Source organism: Oncorhynchus kisutch, linkage group LG29 (assembly GCF_002021735.2).
Source record: "Oncorhynchus kisutch isolate 150728-3 linkage group LG29, Okis_V2, whole genome shotgun sequence".
Classification (NCBI taxonomy): Eukaryota; Metazoa; Chordata; class Actinopteri; order Salmoniformes; family Salmonidae; genus Oncorhynchus; species Oncorhynchus kisutch.
The window spans coordinates 29712218-29733920 of NC_034202.2; the positions used below are offsets into that span (position 1 = coordinate 29712218).

Below are 21703 nucleotides of genomic sequence, written 5' to 3' on the forward strand. Positions count from 1 at the left end.
GCAGCGAGAGTGACATCATTGATAAATACAGAGAAAAGAGTCGGCCTGAGAATTTAACCCTGTGGCACTCCCATAGAGACTGCCAGAGGTCCGGACAACAGGCCCTCCGATTTTACACAATGAACTCTATCTGAGAAGTAGTTAGTGAACCAGGCGAGGCAGTCATTTGAGAAACCAAGACTGTTGAATCTGCAAATAAGAATACGGTCATTGACAAAGTCGAAAGCATTGGCCAGGTCGATAAAGACGGCTGCACAGTACTGTATTTTATCGATGGCGGTTATGATATCATTTAGCACCTTGAGCGTGGCTGAGGTGCACCCGTGACCAGCTCGGAAACCAGATTGCATAGCAGAGAAGGTACGGTGGGAATCGAAATCGTCGGTGATCTGTTTGTTCACTTGGCTTTCGAAGATGTTAGAAAGGCAGGGCAGGATTGATATAGGTCGGTAACAGTTTGGTCTAGAGTGTCTCACCCTTTGAAGAGGGGGATGACCCCGGCCGCTTTCCAATCTTTAGGAATCTCAGACGATACGAAAGAGAGGTTGAACAGACTAGTAATAGGGGTTGCAGCAATTGTGGCGTATAATTTTCAGAAGAGAGGGTCCAGATTGTCTAGCCCAGCTGATTTGTAGGGATCCAGGTTTTGCAGCTCTTTCAGAACATCATCTGTCTGGATTTGGGTGAATGTGAAGTGTGTGTGTGTGGGGGGGGGGGGGGGGGGGGGGGGGGGGGCAGTTGCTGCGGGGGGTGCAGAGCTGTTGGCCGGGGTTGGGGTAGCCAGGTGGACAGTATGGCCAGCCGTAGAGAAATGCTTATTGAAATTCTCGATTATCGTGGATTTATCAGTGGTGACATTGTTTCCTAGTTTCAGTGCAGTGGGCAGCTGGTAGGAGCTACTCTTATGCTCCATGGACTTTACAGTGTCCCAAAACTTTTTGGAATTAGTGCTGCAGGATGCAAATTTCTGTTTGAAAAAGCTAGCCTTTGCTTTCCTGACCATGTGTATTGGCTCCTGACTTCCCTGAAAATGTACATATCGCGGAAACTATTCGAAGCTAGTGCAGTATGCCACAGGGTGTTTTTGTGCTGGTCAAAGGCAGTCAAGTCTGGAGTGAACCAAGGGCTATATCTGTTCTTAGTTCAAATTTTTTTTTAAAGGGGCATGCTTATTTAAAATGGTGAGGAAAGCACTTTTAAAGAACAAGCAGGCATCCTCTACTGATGGGATGAGGTCAATATCCTTCCAGGATACCCTAGCCAGGTAAATTTTAAAAGAAGTCTTTTAGGGAGCGTTTGACAGTGATGAGGGGTGGTCGTTTGACCGCGGACCCATAACGGATGCAGGCAATGAGGCAGTGATCGCTGAGATCCTGGTTGAAAACAGCAGAGGTGTATAGGTCAGGATGATATCTATGAGGGTGCCCATGTTTATGGATTTAGGGTTGTACCTGGTAGTTTCCTTGATAATTTGTGTGAGATTGAGGGCATCTAGCTTAGATTGTAGGACTGTCGGGGTGTTAAGCATATCCCAATTTAGGTCACCTGACGATAGATGGGGGGCAATCAATTCATATATGGTGTCCAGGACACAGCTGGGAGCTGAGTGGGGTCTATAACAAGCGGCAACAGCGAGGGACTTATTTCTGGAGAGATGTATCTTTAAAAGTAGAAGTCACGGCTAGGACATCAGGGTTGGAGGAGTGTGCTAAAGTAGTGAATAAAGCAAACTTAGGGAGGAGGCTTCTGATGTTAACATGCATGAACCCAAGGCATTTACGGTTGCAGAAGTCAACAAATGAGAGCGCCTCTGGACACACAGGGCCTGGGTTAACCTCTACATCACCAGAGGAACAGATGAGAAGTAGGACGAGGGTACGGCTAAAGGCTATAAGAACTGGTCGTCTAGTGCTTTGGGAACAGAGAATAAAAGGAGCAGAATTCTGGGTGTGGTAGGATAGATTCAGGGCACAGTGTACATAAAAGAGTATGGTAGGGTGTGAGTAAAGTGGGGGTAAACCTAGGCATTGAGTGACTATGAGAGAGGTTCCATCTCTGGAGGTGCCAGTTAAGCTAGGTGCGGTCTCTGCATGTGTTTGGGGTGGGACAAGGGGGCTATCTGAGGCATGTTGAGCGGGACTAGGAGCTCCGCAGTAAAATAAAACAATGAGAGCTGCCCTAAACAACAGTATACAAGGCATATTAACATTAGAGAAAGGCATAAAGCAATCAGGGGCGGCAGAGTAGCCTAGTGGTTAGAGCGCCGGACAAGTAACAGTAAGGTTTCAAGATCGAATCCCCGAGCTGACAAGGTAGAAATCTGTCGTTGTGCCCCTGAACAAGGCAGTTAACCCACTAGGCCGTCATTGAAAATAAGAATTTGTTCTTAACTGACTTTCCTAGTAAAACATTTTTTTTTAAATCACAAGTGTTTATTGGGACAACAATGGGTAACTGGCAAAGAGGGTCAGTTAGCTACACACAGGGCCTGAGTTTGAGGCTGGGGCTGACAGATAAACAAAATGAAGTACTGTGTTAATGAACTATCCAGCAGGCATCAGCTGTGTAGCTAAATTATCATAGGGTCCAATGAGCAGTAATAGATGAAACAGGGAGCAGTTCGGTAGTTGATTACTACACTAGGCAAGTGGGAGACACGGCGTTCAGGAAGCTAGCGGGCCGGCACCTAGCAGATGGATCATCACCAACATCCACAACCCAGAGGCTGGTTGAGAGCACATTGGCTGAATTATATCAGCAGACCAGTTGTGATGGATCGGCAGAGGGTCCAGGCCTATATATATATACACACTTAAAAACATCCTTGTTCTTGAAAGAAAAGCTAATTGTTTTGTCCATTAAAATAACATCAAATTTATCAGAAATACAGTGCAGACATTGTTAATGTTGTGAATGACTATTGTAGCTGGAAACAGCAGATTGTTTTATGGAATATCTATATAGGTGTTAAGAGGCCCATTATCAGCAACCATCACTCCTGTGTTCCAATGGCACATTGTGTTAGCTAATCCAGGTTTATCATTTTAAAAGGCTAATTGATCATTAGAAAACCCTTTCTTCTGAAACTCGTCAGTCTATTCTTGTTCTGAGAAATGAAGGTTATTCCATGTTTCCATCCACAATAATAATTTACAACATGAACAATGTATACACTGTATTTCTGATCAATTTGATGTTATTTTAATTGACTTTTTTTTTTTTTTTTGCATTTCTTTAAAAAAAGGGCATTTATAAGTGATCCGAAAATTTTGAACGGTAGTGTATATATATTTTTCTACTTTTGTAAATCATTTTTTTATTTGTAAATTACAGCTGCCAATAAAACAAAATACAGAATATACTGTTCACAAGACAACATTGTATAGCTCTCTCTGAAATGTTTATTATAATGCTACAACAATGCAGCAATCAGAAGCTGCAACAATGTCCAAAATAATCTACAAGTAACACTGCTGGACTACAGATGAATCCATAGGTTAAGGGTGGAGGTGTTCCATTGGTCAATTTGGCTTTTAATTCTGCTAGTTTCCGCTTCCTGTTGGCCATGGAGGTTAATATCGAAGAAGCTCTGTGTTAATACGGGACTGGTTAATGTCGGTATTACATTTCTTCCCGTATTGAATGTATTTGAACTAGTTTTTCTGTTGGTATTTGGACGACTTGACGCTTACACCTGTGTTCATGTCTGGTTTCTAAAGTGGGAGGCGTCACCGCTATGATACCTGATAGCTAGGGTGAAATCTCATAGCTAACCTATTGCTAGCTAGCTTGTTATCTGTAAACAAAGACAGCTAGCTACCGTTAATTTCAGTTGACAGACAACGCCCAGGTACACCTCAACATAAAACAGCTATTAGCTAAATTCTTAAGATTTTAGGCAGTCAACCGCATTTGTGTAGCGAGTGTAGTTTTTTTGAGGTTGTAGGCCTCGGTGGGAATAAGCTACCTAGCTAGCCATCGAATAGCTGTCATAATGGATAAACAGGAATCTGATCGATTGATAGAGAAAGCAAAGCTGTGCTTGCGGTCAGGGCGGAGAGAAAAAGCCCTTCAACTGTTGTATGAAGCCCAGAAAATATTCCCCAGCACCCGGGCCAGAGGTAAATGTGCCATAATGGCTGTCTTGTCGTGTTAGCCTTGCTTGCCAACTTGAATGTTAAAATAGAAAGTGCAACGTCTGTATCTTGTGAATTTGATTAACGTATGCTCCCATCGAATCAGTGAACATGTTAAGCGTATGTTATAGCTAAATGTCATCTGAATGATATTTACAATATGGTCGGTTTATAACGCAGGTAATATCTTTCGATAACTTGTGTGCCTGGAAACGAAAAGTGGATTTGCTAGCCTGTAAACCACACTCCAATGTATGACGTTACGTTAATGTTTCTTTCATTACCTTATCGGTGTTATTGCTCAACCTGGTGGTGCAGCTCCAACCAGCCAAACTGGTTACCGGTAGTTAGTATAATTTTGGGTTAACTGTCTTAAGTACCTCATCTGAATATAAGAGGTGACTAGGTTAGGGAATACATGTTTCAGGTACATAATACTACTTTAATACAGCTGTTCCCAACCTTTTCCCCCAGAGCCCCCATTTTCACATTTGAAAAATGTCATGCAAATGTATATGAAGCCTCAATTTAATTATACATATTCTTGTTTACATAAAGTTTTGGTCAACAGATTCACACATTGCATGAGATTACTTCCAAAGCAAAGTCCAATTTATTTTACACCAGAACTTTAGAATTTTGTAGTTCGGCCCAAATGGAATCTGCTGGAATTAGTTTTACTTTCTACAGAGATTTCTGCAGAAAATCAGCAGAATTCTGGATAAAGTGTTTTTTTAAAACTCTGGTGTATGTTTATAAATCATGCAGTTGAATGGGACACTTAATTTTATACAAATAAAGAATCTGTTACATGTAAAACATTACACCCACTAACTTTTTATGTCAGTACAATCAGTGTAAACATAAGAATACATATGTACAGTGTCATGAATTTAATGCTGTTTCTGCTAGAGTGAGAGAGAAATGTTCTGTGGGAAGTCAGCTCTTTTCTGCCTGGAGGATGTACGTATTTCAAATGAAAAACAATGAATGAATGTGGCTTATACAACTCAGACTGTAAACTTGAATTCAGTAACATATGTTTTTGTATGTAGGAACTAAGATTCAAGAATTTCATTGACAAAATAAGTCTTACACTGTAATACGCTTAACACTTACATCTGAACTTGAATCACTTGTTTGAAGAGTCAATCAGGCCGTCTGATAAACACAACCTAGAGAGGTGTAGACAGAAATGTAACAGGGCCAACATCGTTTCCTAAAGACTGACTTCAGAAAGTATTCACAGCCCTTGAATTTTTCCACATTTTGTTGTGTACAGCCTGAATAAGAAGAGAGTGAGATCCACTGCTCTCACCTCTCTGGCTTCAGTTTTGTCTATTGACATGCACCTGTGCCACTCCTCTTCAGACACCTCACTCAACGCAGCGATGATGTGCACAATATCCTTCCTCTCTTTCCTGTACCCTTCCACTTCTGCTGTGTGGAATGTATGAATAGAGTTAAGATAGCTAGGCTTGGGTGCCTCTGTCACAGCCTGCAGCTTAATGGCACATTCTCTCATGGCAACTTTGAAGAACTCTGCACACCCATCTCTCTCTTGCTCTGGAAGTTCCTCCAGCTGTGTGGTGGTGCCACTCATCTGCCGCTGCCATACTCAGAGGTCCTGTAGCTTGTTGCTGATGGCTCTGTTTCTCTCATTTGTTAAGGACCACTAGCTCCAGACTGTGTCCAATGATGAACATAGCCTGGTCCTTCAGCGAGTATTATTGGTTCACCAGCAGCTCCTTCAGATCCTAGACACACTTGGCAGGTGTTTCAAAGGTGTCCAGTAACTCCGAGAGGACATCCATGTACTCTGCCAGCCACGCCACAGCACTGACCCATGAGCACCATCTGGTCTGTACTGCGTAGATTGGCATCACAGGAGTGAAGTCCTTTGCCAGCATGAATGCTCTGAGCTGCTTGGACACTGTTGTAACGTTAACTTTGTACAAAAACAAGGCCAGAAACTACACTTTTGGTCCACCAGTCACTGTGGCAGGTAGATTTCAAAAATCTACCTAAAAAAAATATTTTTAGGGGCCAAAAAAAAAAAAAAAGATGAGCATGCTTTTATAATGGTTCTAAAATAATGTTACTAAGAAGGAAGGCGATATATTGCTTATTTTATTTCATTTTTTTGTGACCACATAGCATATTGGGGGTGACAACAACGGAAAGCCCATTCATTTTCAATGAAGGAAAGCGAAGTGGGAGTGGGACCTTGGACAAGGGATGTGAACAGGGCGGGACCAAAATTGGGGGAGATGAACTTTAAGCAAATCATTTGTGACATTGCGCCATTATTGACCAGTTAAAGCTCCGTCCAGTTTAGTTTCCAGCCCCTACTGGATTGGACTATTGATACCTAGCCAGCTTGCTAGCACCAACGTGAAGGTGAAGCAAGCGTGGCTATCTGAATTTACGCGTTAAAAGTATCTCTGCTTTGAGATTGAGCGAGCCTGACTAGTATAGGCATAGTCTTCTCTTTAACAGTTGAAACCCAAACATGTAAACAACCTAACTTATGAACAAAACAATGTAAATATCCAAGAAACAAAAGGACAAAGTCTCACTTCAGTAGACTTTCAAGTCAGTTAGACCAACTTTTATGCCTGTGCCAGCTCTTCTAAAAATGAATCTTTCACTCAGGCAGTGTTGCTGCGAGAGGTGGGATAGGTAATAGGATTTGAAGTTCTTTGACTTTATGCGATTAATTGACCAGCTATGAAACAAAATGGCTGAAATGCTTTGTAAACAGCTACTGCAGCATTTATTTAGCTAAAAATGTGATCCTACAGTGAGTATTCATACCTCTTGACTTATTCCAAATGTTTTTGTTACAGCCTGAATTAAAAAATATATATATAAAAAAAGAGCTTTGCACACCTGGATTGTACAATATTTGCATGTTATTTTTGTTTTAATCTTCAAGCTCTTGTGAAATTGGTGGTTGATCTTTGCTAGACAGCCATTTTCAAGTCTTGCCAATGATTTTTCAAGCTGATTTAAGTCGACTGTAACTAGGCCACCCAGGAACATTCAATGTTGTGTCTTGGTAAGCAACTACAGTGTATATTTGGCCTTGTGTTTTAGGTTATTAACCTGCTGAAAGGTGAATTTGTCTTCCAGTGTCAATTGGAAAACAGACTGAACCAGGTTTTCCTCTAGGATTATTTTTGCCTGTGCTTAGCTCTATTTCGTTTATCTGAAAGTCCTTGCTGATGACAAGCATACCCATAACATGATGCAGCCACCACAATGCTTGAAAATATGAAGAGTGGTACTCGTTGATGTGTTGGATTTGCCCCAAACATAATACTTTGTATTCAGGACTTAACTTTATTTCTTTGCCACATTTTTTGCAGTTTTACTTTAGTACCTTATTGCAAACTGGATAAATGTTTTGGGAATATTTTTTTTATTTTGTACAGGCTTCCTGTTAACTCTGTAGGTTAGTGTTGTGGAATAACTACAATGTTGATTTATCCTCAATTTTCTCCTGTCACAGCCATTAAACTCTCTAATTGATTTAAAATCAAATTTGGCCTCATGGTGAAATCCCTGAGTGGTTTCCTTCCTCTCCGGCAACTGAGTTAGGAAGGACGACTATCTTTAGTGGCTGGGTGTATTGATATACCATCAAGTGTAATGAATAATTTCACCATGCTCAAAGGAACATTGTCTGGTTTTTGTTTTGTATTTGTTTTTTTACCCATCTACCAATAGGTGCCCATCTTTGCAAGTCATTGGAAAATCTCTCTGCTCTTTGGTTGAATCTGTGTTTGAAATTCACTGCTTGACTGAGGGACCTTACAATTAGCTGTATGTATGGGGTACAGAGAGAGATGAGGTAGTCATTCAAAAATCATGTTAAACACTTATTGCACACTGAGTGTATGCAATAACATTTAACTCATTTGTAAACATTTACAAAAACATAATCCTCTTATGAGGTTTTGTCTTATATCCTGAATTTAAAATGGATTCAATTGAGATTGTGTCACTGGCCTAAACACGTGGAAGAAGTCGATGTGTAAATCACTTCTAAAGGCACTTGGTACTTGACTATTTTTATTCACAAATGCAACCACTGAATCCCTGACCACCCGCCAACGTGGCTGGTGAAATAGACGTTGATGCTAAAAACTACCTGCATTTGGCACGTTCATTTTAAGGCATGTCCAAAAAGGTAAAGTCTGCCATTATGGGTCTCTCACCCACTGGCTGAAGTAGAATGTTTAGGACACACCTCCCACAGGTGTCGGTGGTATCTTCCAAGATCACGTAGCGATCCTTGCCCTTCACGCAATTTTTGATGTAGTGCAGGTAAAGCTCAGGTAGGTATACTGGATTTTGTTATGTTACAGCCTTATTCTAAAATTGATTAAATGTTTTTCCCTCAATCTACACATAATGACAAAGCGAAAGCAGGTTTAGACATTTTTGCAAATGTATGACAAATTAAAATCATACCCTATTTACAGAAGTTTTCAGTACCTTTGCTATGAGACTCGAAATTGAGCTCTTTCCAAAAGCAATATACATTCCACACACACACACATGGCGAGATCCCAACAGCCCCACACAAAAGGACACCCCATCATTTATTTGCTTTTTTCCCCATATTGTTCTGGCCATTATTTCCTCCATGCTAACCCTGAACCTATTTAGGTCAGTGATTTAAATACTGGCTAGGAAAGCTAGCAATATTCACCACTGTTGCCTTTGATCAATGTGCTACAAATCTGTACATCGTGCACACTCTCCCTCACACACCACAGCTAGACATCTTTTACAAAGACGTGAGTAGCACTCCCTCTCACACACGCGGGCAGAACCCGATAACCCCCCCCCCCCACACACACACACACACACACACCAAAGTTCACACACATCACAGCTAGACAACTTTTACCTCCGAAATAGCTTCCTAGCTTAGTGCAAGCTAGCTATCTAACGTAGCTCGCTAGCCTGCAAAGTTTACCTCAGTTTGCAACCGGTGAAGATAGCTTATGCAACATGAGTTGGCTACTCTGTTACCCTACTATCAAAATAAGTAAGTTAGGTTATTTACATCAAAATACTTGTTAGCTCGCCTTTCGAGTCTGGTGTTGATTGGATCTCAGGTGCTCCACCGTCGTTTTGCTTTTTTATGTGGTTGATAGTTTTGGCACGCTTTACAAAGTAAGATTCCCTTGTCCTCGTAAACACAATTTGTGAACTCTCTTAATTAAGCCTTGTTCACCTTGGCAGTTTTGAATTTATTGAAATCCATATTTTTTTTGCATATCTTATTTAGAATTTGTTTTCCTGAAGTCTCAACAGCCAAAAAGCACATAGAAGCAGATATTTCAAGTCACCTTCATAGGTGGTTTGAAAGCAGATACAAATCTGCAAGTCCCGCCTCTCCCACCTCATTGGTTTTTAGGAGCATATACTCACGTGTCATCTCATTGTTTTTTGGAGCATATACCCACGTGGGGGATTGAAAGATCAACTGAGGTCTACACTCCAGTCGGTAATGGTAATGCACCTTAAGTTTGGTTGCCAACCACCATATAAAGTCCAAAGAAGAAGCCTGAAGTAGGAGAGAAAATGTATAGTAATCTGTGGATTAATTGTCGGAGTATAGGACCTTGTGCATTTCAGGTAAAATAACAACCCAATGTTTATATCCCAGGACAAATTAACTAGCAACACCTAGCTAGCTAGCTAGCTAAATTGGCATAAATGTGTAATGCTTTTCTACCTGTCCCCAAATTAATATAGTTTGTTCAGAGTTCGTTTTGATATTTCAACCTGCGTGTCCTGATCATGTCTGGTGTAGTAGGATAAAAATCAACTTTCGCGTGATGCGATCTGGTCAGCATGTTAGTCACGTCTTACACTGGCATTTTACTGCTTGTTTCTAGCCTAAAGTATTGTGGATTTATGTGTCGTCTTTAGATCGGTATAAACAATCGCAAATTGTTTAGTGTTTTTTACTCTTTAAATCAAGGAAGGTTCCGCGCCACACCAAAAGTTAGTCTTAGCCAGCCTCAGTCTTGATTTCTCATCTATTGATATTTACCCACTTGCCTGATCTCTCGGTCTTCCGTCAGTGCTGATTGATGCCATAGTGAGGAATGGGAGCTCTGCTGCTCCAGAGGAGCCCCACATACCCCCACCACGTGGCTTCCGATCAAATGAAGAGGATGGGGATGGAGAGGAGGCACGCAGAGGAGCCAGTGAGGAGAAGCAGACCTACACAGAGGATCAGCGTCAGGGTGTTTTCAGGTACCTGCCCCTTAGTATTAAATCACACTCACACTGTCTTTACCTGAGTTTTTCTATTTTATTTAGTGATAGGCCATCATTCAGTTTGAGCACTCCGAGACCACAGCTACATTTTGTCAAGATATCCACCCAGTAAAAGTGCACCTGCACATTGTACACATTAATGTTGTGATGTCAGATTTCAAAAGATTCTTTGTTTTGTTTGATCCATGCAGGATAAAGAAATGCAAGGACTTCTATGAGATCCTGGGTGTTCCTAAAGACGCTAGTGATGAAGATCTGAAGAAGGCATACAGGAAGCTGGCACTGAAGTTCCACCCTGATAAGAATTGTGCCCCGGGAGCAACGGATGCATTTAAAGGTAAACGGATGCCTCTTACTGCTGTGTTTCCCTCTCCTGATCCAGGACTTATCGGTATCAGATCTTCCTCTTCCTCTGGTCACATTAGATGATCATCTGAGCATTTCTCATGTGCTCCTAAAATTATAAATAAATAGGGCCACTGTAAGAAGATGGCGCTGCAGTGGATAGCTGCAATCTTACGGGCTCCTGACCAATTCTGCTATTTTGTGTTGTTTTTTTTGTACATAATGTCTCGCCATTTCCTATGACCAAAAGCAGCTTCTGGACATCAGAACAGCGATCACTAACATTGATTTGGATGATAGAGGTATCACAGATTACGAAGGGAAATCCAGCCCCGAGCTGCCCAGCGATGCAAGCCTTCCAGACGAGCTAATTACCGTTTTATGCTAGCTTCAAGGCAAACAACACTGACCTATGCATGAGCGCACCAGCTGTTCCGGCGACTGTATGATCTCGCTTTTTGTAACCGATGTGAGTAAGAACTTTAAACAGGTTAACATTTGCAAGGCCAGACAAAATACCAGGACACTTACTCGGAGCATGTGCTGATCACCTGGCAAGTGTCTTCACTGACATTTTACATTCTTTAAACATTTGTCATTTAGGAGACACTCTTATTCAGAGCAATTTACAGGAGCAATTAGGGTTAAGTGCCTCGCTCAAAGGCACATTGACAGATTTGTCACCAGACGGCTTGGATGTTCAAACCAGCAACCTTTCGGTTACTGGCCCATCGCTCTTAATTGCTAGGCTACCTCCTGTCCTTTATTCAACCAATCCTTGACCCAGTCTGTAATACCAACTTGTTTCAAGCAGACAACCATAGTCCCTGTGCCCAAGAATGCCAAAGTTATTTAGGCAGGTTACCATCGCCCTGTAGAACTCACATATATAGCAATGAAATGCTTTGAAAGGCATCTCATGGCTCACATCAATACCATCATCCCAGACACCCTGGACCCACTCCAATTTGCATAAAGCCCAAACAGATCCACAGATGACTCAATCTCTATTGCACTCCACGCTACCCTTTCCCACTTGGACAAAAGGAACACCTACGTGAGAATGCTGTTCACTGACTACAGCTCAGCATTCAACACCATAGTGCCCTCCAAGCTCAACACCAAGCTCAGGACCTTGGGACAGAACACCTCCCTCTGCAACTGGATCCTGGACTTCCTGACGGGCCTACCCCAGGCGGTGAGGGTAGGCAACAATACACCCGCCACGCTGACCATCAACAAGGGGCCCCTTGGGGGGGGTGCTCAATCCCCCTCTTCCTGTTCACCCATGACTGCGTAACCATGCACGACTCCCAACACCAAGTTTACTGACAACACAATGGTGGTAGCACTGATCACTAACAACAATTAGGCAGCCTATAGGGAAGAGGTTGGCGATCTAGCAGTGTGGTGCCAGGACAACAACCTCTCCCTCAACGTCAGCAAGACAAAGGCGCTGATCATGGACTACAGGAAACGGAGGGGCGAGCACGCATCCATCCACATCGATGGAGCGGATCGAGAGAGCTTCAAGTTTCTTTGTGTCCACATCACTAAGGAATTAACATGGTCCACACACACCTACACAGTTGTGAAGAGGGCACGACAGCACATTTTCCCCCTCAGGAGGCTGTAGAGATTTGGCATGGGCCCATGGGTCAGAGGAAGGCCCAAATAAATCGTCAAAGACACCAGCCACCCAAACCATAGACTGTTCTATCTGCTACCGCATGGAAAGCGGTACCGATGCAACAAGTTTGGAAACATGACCCTGAACAGCTTCTACCCCCAAGCCATAAGAGTGCTAAACAAGACTGAATTATTAGCTAATCAAATGGCTACCCGGACTAAATGCATTGACCCTTTTTAGCACCTACCCACTTACACTGACACCCCAACACACACATACAGTTGAACTCGGAAGTTTACATATACCTTAGCCAAATAGATTTAAACTCAGTTGTTCACAATTCCTGACATTTAATTATAGTAAAAAATCCCTGTTTTAGGTCAGTTAGGATCACCACTTTATTTTAAGAATGTGAAATGTCAGAATAATAGTAGAGTGATTTATTTAAGCTTTTATTTCTTTCATTCCCAGTAGGTCAGAAGTTTACATACTCAATTAGTATTTGGTAGCATTGCCTTTAAATTGTTGAACTTGGGTCAAACGTTTCGGGTAATCTTCCACAAGCTTCCCACATTAAGTTGGGTGAATTTTAGCCCATTCCTCCTGACAGAGCTAGTGTAACTGAGTCAGGTTTGTAGGCCTCCTTGCTCGCACATGCTTTATCAGTTCTGCCCACACATTTTCTATAGGATTGAGGTCAGGGCTTTGATGGCCACTCCAATACCTTGACTTTGTTGTCCTTAAGCCATTTTAACACAACTTTGGAAATATGCTTGGGGTCATTGTTCATTTGGAAGACCCATTTGTGACCAAGCTTTAACTAAAAGTAGATCCACTGTAGATTATTTCACATTGAAAATCACAGTAGCAGGTGGTTTAGAAACCATCACACCTGCTCCATGATGTCTTGAGATGTTGCTTCAATATATCCACATAATTTTCCTGCCTCATGATGCCATCTATTTTGTGAAGTGCACCAGTCCCTCCTGCAGCAAAGCACCCCCACACCATGATGCTGCCACCCCCATGCTTCACTGTTGGGATGGCGTTCTTCGGCTTGCAAGCCTCCCCCATTTTCCTCCATGGTCATGATGGCCAAACAGCTCTATTTTTGTTTCATCAGACCAGAGGACATTTCTCCAAAAAGTACAATCTTTGTCCCCATGTGCAGTTGCAAACCGTAGTCTGGCTTTGTTATGGCGGTTTTGGAGCAGTGGCTTCTTCCTTGCTGAGCGGCCTTTCAGATTATGTCGATATAGGACTCATTTTACTGTGGATATAAATACTTTTATACCTGTTTCCTCCAGCATCTTCACAAGGTCCTTTGCTGCTGTTCTGGGATTGATTTGCACTTTACGCACCAAAGTACGTTCATCTCTAGGAGACAGAACATGTCTCCTTCCTGAGCGGTATGACGGCTGCCTGGTCCCATGGTGTTTATACTTGCGTACTATTGTTTGTACAGATGAATGTGGTACCTTCAGGCATTTGGAAATTGCTCCCAAGGATGAACCAGACTTGTGGAGGTCAACTATTTTTTTCTGGGGTTTTGGCTGATTTCTTTTGATTTTTCCCATGATGTCAAGTAAAGAGGCACTGAGTTTGAAGGTAGGCCTTGAAATACATCCACAGGCAGAAGCTTCTAAAGCCATGACATAATTTTATGGAATTTTCCAAGCTGTTCAAAGGCACAATCATCTTAGTGTATGTAAACTTCTGACCCACTGGACTTGTGATACAGTGAATTATAAGTGAAATAATTTGTCTGTTAACAATTGTTGGAAAATTGACTTGTGTCATGCACAAAGTAGATGTCCTAAACAACTTGCCAAAACTATAGTTTGTTAACAAGAAATTTGTCATAATGACTCCAATCTAAGTGTATGTAAACTTCCGACTTCAACTGTATATGCGCACGCAAGCATACTGACGCTACACACACACACACACTTTGTTACACCATATATAGGCTGTTGCTACTGTCTATCTATCATGTTGCCTTAGCTATTTACATATAGAGGTAAAGTGACATCTCAACTACCTCGTACCTCTACACATCAAGTCGCTACTGGTACTCCCTGTATTTCGCCATGTTATTTTTACACTGTGTATTTGTTCCTCATGTCACTATTTACATTTTGTATTACATTTTTATCTTTAACTCTTCATTGTTGTAAAAGAACCCGTAAGAAAGTCTTTCTGTTAGTCTACACCTGTTGTTTACCAAGCATTCAACAAACAAAATTAGATTTGATTTGTATTTTTGTGGAACTGCCGGTGCTGATAATTAGACTTGCCCCTCCCTTCTCATGCTGTTGTGGCTCTGTACATCAGACGCCACCAAATCGTAGGCCTGATAAGTATTTTTTTCTTTACAGCCATAGGCAATGCGTATGCGGTGCTCAGCAACGCTGAGAAGCGTCATCAGTATGACCAGTATGGAGAACAGGCTCCGTCTGAGAGCACCGCCCACGCGCGCCACGGACACTACCGCAACTTCAACAGCGACTTTGAGGCCGACATCTCCCCTGAGGAACTCTTCAACATCTTCTTTGGAGGAAGGTTTCCCACAGGTCAGTTTGTGTGTGTGTGTGTGTGTGTTTCTGAAAGAGAGAGTTGGTGTGTGCGTTTAATCTCTGTTACTTGAATTTTGGATTTGAGTGACTCATTGTCAGTTGTTGCTAAGTAGTTCAGAGCATGTAAATCATGTCTGTTCTGCTCCCTTAGGCAACATCCATGTGTACACCAACCGAGGAGCCACCTACTCTGACTTCTATCAGCCTCGTCGGCGACGAGCATATGAGAGGCGCGAGGAGGAGGTGGGGGAGAACCGCAGTCAGGTCAGTCAGTGCCCACATGAGAGATCTGTGTGGCTGTGGGATTAACCAACAGAACTACAGCTGATTTCCTATGGGTTTACAGTTTAACCAACAGAACTACAGCTGATTGCCTATGGGTTTACAGTTTAACCAACGGAACTACAGCTGATTGCCTATGGGTTTACAGTTTAACCAACAGAACTACAGCTGATTGCCTATGGGTTTACAGTTTAACCAACAGAACTACAGCTGATTGCCTATGGGTTTACAGTTTAACCAACAGAACTACAGCTGATTGCCTATGGGTTTACAGTTTAACCAACAGAACTACAGCTGATTGCCTATGGGTTTACAGTTTAACCAACAGAACTACAGCTGATTGCCTATGGGTTTACAGTTTAACCAACAGAACTACAGCTGATTTCCTATGGGTGTACAGTTTAACCAACAGAACTACAGCTGATGTGTTTATGGGTTTACAATTGATGCTGGACCTTGATTTGAAATAACTCCACTCCCTGAGGTTGGGTGTTTTTTTTTGTTGATTTGATCCTGTTTGTCATTGGATACCATCTCCCTCTGAGGTGCTGCAATAGGCAGTTAAATGGAGAACCTTATGCTGTTCCAAGAGGATCAGTTACAGTGGGGGTTGAAGGTTGACCAGTGAAACAGACCAGCTGTGAAAATAAGAGTAGAAGCTTTCACCATGCCTAGACCAGATTGTTGCAGTAAGCAAACGAGTCCTTGAAACGTTTCTGTACATTGATTAAATGTTTTTCCAGTTATGTGATTTGTTTATGAACTACTTCTGGTTCTGCCTTTCCTCAGCAGAACACCTTCACAGCCTTCCTGCAGCTTCTTCCTGTTCTGGTGCTGATCCTCATATCTGTTGTGACCCAACTGATGGCCACCAACCCTCCTTACGGTCTCTTTTACAAACCGTGAGTCCACTGTAGCATCAACCAAGCTTCTTGATGATAAGTTTGTCTCTCAAATAGACTCCATATGAACCTATTTCACAGACTGGTAGCATGGTAACTGTCAAATGCTGGGTGCCGAGTGCATGAGGACCCTGAAGAGGGTGAGGTGTGATGTGTAATGGGTACCCTTTGTAAACATTTAGTGAGACTGACTATGTCAAGGTGGAGTTGCAATTCAACGGCTCAGACACGAGACGTATGTGGCAGGGCCTACAGGAAATCACGGACTACAAAAAGAACCAGCCACGTCACGGATACCGACGTCACGCTTCCAGACAAACTAAACACCTTCTTAGCACGCTTGGAGGATAATATAGTACCACCGTCGCTGCCCGCTAACAAGGCCTGCACCCCTCTCCTTCTATGTGGCTGACGTTAGTAAAATATTTCAACGTGTTAACCCTCACAAAGCTGCAGGCCCAGACGGCATCCCTAGCCGCGTCCTCAGAGCATGCGCAGGGTAGTGTGTTTACGGACATATTTAATCGCTCCCTATCCCAGTCTGCTGTCCCCACATGCTTCAAGATGGCTACCATTGTTCCTGTACCCAAATAGGCAAAGATGACTGAACTAAATGACTATCACCCCGTAGCACTCACTTCTGTCATCATGAAGTGCTTTGAGAGACTAGTCAAGGATCATATCACCTCCACCTTACCGGCCACCCTAGACCCACTTCAGTTTGCATACCACCCCAACAAGTCCACAGACAACGCAATCGCCATCACACTGGAAGTCTCAAGCTATTGCTCGCCTGAGCTACTGTGGTCTACAGCTTATCATGAGATACTCTATCTACCTAGAGAGTTTTCATATGTATTTTTCGTATTGGTTTACATACCACCACAGACTGAGGCTGGCACTAAGACAGCATTGAATGAGCTGTATTAAGCAAACAAGAAAACGCTCACCCAGTGGTGGTGCTCCTAGTAGCCGGGGACTTTAATGCAGGGAAACATAAATCCGTTTTACCAAATTTCTATCAGCATATTAAATGTGCAACCAGAGGGGGAAAAATCTCTAGACCACCTTTACTCCAAACACAGAGATGCATACAAAGCTCTCTCTCGCCCTCTATTTGGCAAATCTGACCATAATTCTATCCTCATGATTCCTGCTTATGAGCCAAAATTAAAGCAGGAAGTACCAGTGACTAGATCAATAAAAAAGTGGTCAGATGAAGCAGATGCTAAACTACAGGACTGTTTTTCTAGCACAGACTGGGATATGTTCCGGGATTCCTACAGTATACCACATCAGTCATTGGCTTCATCAATAAGTGCATCGATGACGTCGTCCCCCACAGTGACCGTACGTACATACCCCAACCAGAAGCAATGGATTACAGGCAACATCTGCACTGAGCTAAAGGCTAGAGCTACCGCTTTCAAGGAGTGGGACTCTAACCCGGAAGCTTATATGAAATCCCACTATGCCCTCCGATGAACCAAAGCGTCAATACAGGACTAAGATTTAATTGTACTACGCCGGCTCTGATGCTCGTCGGATGTCGCAGGGCTTGCAAACCATTAGACTACGAAGGGAAGCACAGCCAAAAGCTGCCCAGTGACACGATTCTACCAGACTTCTATGCTCGCTTCGAGGCAAACAGCCCCAACGGATCCACAGATGATGCAATCTCTATTGCACTCCACACTGCCCTATTCCATTTGGACAAAAGCAATACCTATGTAAGAATGCTTTTCATTGACTACAGCTGAGCATTCAACACCATAGTACCTACCCTCCAAGCTCATCATCAAGCTAGAGGCCCTGGGTCTCTACCCTGCCCTGTGCAATTGGGTCCTGGACTTTCTGACGGGCCGCTCCCAGTTGGTGAAGGTAGGAAACAACATCTCCACATCGCTGACCCTCAACACTGGGGCCCCACAAGGGTGCGTGCTCAGCCCCTTCCTGTACTCCCTGTTCACCCACGACTGCGTGGCCATGCACGCCTCCAACTCAATCACCAAGTTTTACAGATGCACAATCGAGAGCATCCTGTCAGGCTGTATTACAGCCCTGGTACGGCAACAGCACCCCCTTCAACCACAACGCTGTCCAGATGGTAGTGCGGTCTGCACAATGCATCACCGGGGGCAAGCTACCTGCCCTCCCATGACACCTACAGCACCCGATGTCACAGGAAGGCCAAAAAGATAATCAAAGACAACAACCACCTGAGCCACTGCCTGTTCACACCGCTACCATCCAGAAGGCAAGGTCAGTACAGGTGCATCAAAGCTGGGACCGAGAGACTGAAGAACAGCTTATATCTCAAGGCCATCAGACTGCTAAACAGCAATCATTAACTCAGAGAGGCTGCTGGCTACATTGAGACCCAATCACTGGCCACTTTAATAAATGGATCACTAGTCACTTTATACAATGTACTCTAAATAATGCCACTTTAATAATGTTTACATATCTTACATTACTCATATCACGTCTGTGTGTACTGTATTTTATACCATCTATTGCACCTTGCCTATGCCACTCTGCCATCGCTCATCCATACTTACATGTACATATTCACCCCTTTAGATTTGTGTCTATTAGGACGTTTTGGGGGAATTGTTAGATAACTTGTTAGATATTACTGCACTGTTGGAGCTAGAAGCACAAGCATTTCGCTACACTCGCATTAATATCTGCTAAACATATGTATGTGACAAATAACATTTGATTTTATGTTTATTTCAGGGCCATGGGCCTGGTGGTATCCCGGGAGACCCAGAACATGGGTGTTCCCTACTACGTGGACAAGGGCTTCCAGAAGGAGTACCGTGGGGAGTCCCTGGAGGAGCTGGAGAAGACCATAGAGAGTGACTACATCGAACACCTGCAGAACAGCTGCTGGAAGGAGAAACAACAGAGTAAGTCCAGCTGCATTCAGGTTCTGGCAGCTTGGCTCTGTCCCCATTGACAGCCACCTGAGATGTGTTGACTGAGAGAGCCACACATGGTTTATTCATGTTGTAGAATATGAATGTATCCATATATGAGCTGATGTTTTTCTCATTCCTCAGAGTCGGATTTGGCGAATCTTGCACAACTGTACCGTGATGACAGACTGAAGGCGAAGGCTGAGTCTCTGAAGCTGGACAACTGTGACAAGCTGTACCGCTTTGTGGGCCGACAGAGAGGAGAATGAGGGGCTTAGACAGGAGGGAGGCATCTCTTTCCAGCTGGGAGTTCTACACTTTACTAATTTAATATGGTTTATTTATTTTATTTATTAAATCGGGTCACTTTTTTGAAGAACATCTCTTCTCTGGATAGAGCACAGTGGTAGCCAAAGCCCTTTGATCTGAAACATTGTGCCTTCTCTCCTCTCAGGATGGAAGAAAGTGGAGGTGCATGTACTATGAGTTGCCCACCTTGGCTCTGTGGATAACAACATAAAGCCCAGTCTGGCTGGCTCTGGGATTGTTTTATTGATGTACAGGAGGAGCCTTGTTAATGCTTCCTTACATTAAGGAATATAGGCTTGCATACAACATTTGAGAAAATGGTTCTGTTCACACCTACACTTTGTTAGTCACCTGTTTGAAACATGTTTAGCATTGCTGCAGGGTTACTCATTTATTTCCATGTTTGTTTCTGTGGCGTGAGTTTAATTCAGTATATTGTGTAGGTCTTGGAAAGATCATAGCTAGAGCAATGAGTCACTTTAATTGTAAAGAACATTTTTAATTGTGAAGAAAAAATGCAAGGACCTGAGAACCACTAACTTCTAGAATAGGTTTTCAGAGACTGAGGCAAACTAGAGCTTCTATTTGAAAAGACAGATCTATATGGTCTTAAACTGTGAAGAAAATGTAGATTTATCATGCCTGTTAGAGAAAGTAAGGCCTGAGCTATATACTATATCTCTACAACATTAGATTCACTTACACTCTAACTGCAGATTTCTGTTTTATGCGAAATGCATTCATATTTTATTTTACTGTGCTCTAAGCCAAACGGCGTTGCCATAGTTGTACTTGTCCATTATTTGGTCCTTCTGGTTCATTCTTAAGCACTTCTTAATGTCGTTTTATTTGGAACCTGCTGTCCTAGTCTCTATTCCCCAATGCATGCAGCCCCATGTTCTGCCATCTTTTAAAACCAAATGTATCCATGTCATTGTTACACATCAGGTGCTCAGTCAATAGCTGCTGCAGTACAACCCTTAAAGGACATAGAGAAATCCACTCATCCTGCCCATTCATTTACTCAACTGTTACTTTACTAAGAGCTTTCAAACATTTCTCCAAATGAACATTTGTTCAGTAATCTTTTAATGCTTGACCTTCCTTTAGTCCGATCATAAATCCAGCAGACGAAGGGTTAACAGCCACGCCAGTGGCAGACAGACAGGATGCGGTTTGGGGCAGTAATGGATTACAGATTAGATTTGATGCTAACTAGAGACCCAGTTGTCTCTTGGCTGAACTCTGGTGTTGAGTTGTGCTGTCAGAGCAGGTTTTCAAGCTGGTTTATTAAAAAGTTTAACAATCCCTTGGTGTCTATGGGTTGCTTTTGTCTAGTATGTCTACAGAGTATTGATCCAGATAGCTATACTCTCACCCTACTGGTGTTACACGCCAGCTCAGGCAGAGTTTCAGCCTGATTGCGCTGTCGACAATGCAAATTGTTCGATTGAGCTGACATATGCAGCGTTTACCGTGATTGCGGTCTCTGCGAACATTGTCGACAACGCACAATCATATTAAATCCCAGCCTTAGTCCTTGTTGGATTTCTTTTGAAGCTATAAACCTTAATTGAAACAATAACAAAGCGGCGCCCTGCCTCTGTTTTGGGCCTGGAGAAATGTGACCACTCACATCCATAGACAGAGCTATGGATTGACTAACCAACCATGAAACATTTGTTTGAACAGTGTTTTCAGCCTACACAGTTTTTATTTAACCTTTATTTAACCAAGAAGGGCTCATTGAGATTTAAAATCTCTTTTTCAAGAGCGTCCTGGCCAAAAATTACAAGAAAAACTACAAGTAATCTCGTAAAAACCATAGAATTCACAAGAGTATAACAAAATCAAAAACGGTAAATGAAAAACATTGACAGGTCAGGGAATCGGTCTCAAGATCATTCATCAGTGATATAAAAATACCAATCGGGACAAGTTCTTCCAGTTGAAAAGTATTTTGTAAGGCGTTCCAAGACGTTGGCGCAGAGTACTTAAAATACCTTTTACCAAATTCAGTTCGGACATTTGGAAGAGTTAGCGGGATAAAGTCCAGCGAACGAAGAGAGTACCCACTACATTTCTGAACAATAAAAATGCCCAAATAAAAAGGTAGTAAAGCCCAAATGGCTTTGTAAATAAAAGTATACCAGTGACTGAGCCTACAAGTGACTAGAGAAGGCCAGCCAACACTGGTATACAAAGTGCAATGGTGCGTAAGGGTTTTGCAGTTTAAATACATCTCAAAGTGCCATGGTAAAGGGTGTCAATTGATCTCAAACACTGAGCGGAA

General features: G+C 42.7%; 1 protein-coding gene across 4 annotated transcripts; it reads left to right on the forward strand.

The window, feature by feature from the left end:
• Positions 1-3543: 3543 nt before the first annotated feature.
• LOC109873869 (dnaJ homolog subfamily C member 18) lies at positions 3544-20718 on the forward strand. Of its 4 annotated transcripts, none has more exons than XM_031809207.1 (8): positions 3544-4121; positions 10244-10418; positions 10634-10779; positions 14796-14990; positions 15145-15257; positions 16065-16177; positions 18920-19092; positions 19246-20718. In XM_031809207.1, exons 1-8 carry the CDS (start codon positions 3995-3997, stop codon positions 19368-19370), a joined length of 1167 nt encoding a protein of 388 aa, XP_031665067.1. In that variant the 5' UTR covers positions 3544-3994; the 3' UTR covers positions 19371-20718. The 4 variants fall into 4 exon arrangements, with proteins under 4 accessions (XP_031665067.1, XP_031665068.1, XP_031665069.1 ...); XM_031809208.1 differs by having other exon boundaries at positions 16068-16177; XM_031809209.1 differs by lacking the exon at positions 3544-4121 and adding an exon at positions 8513-9198.
• Positions 20719-21703: the final 985 nt, after the last annotated feature.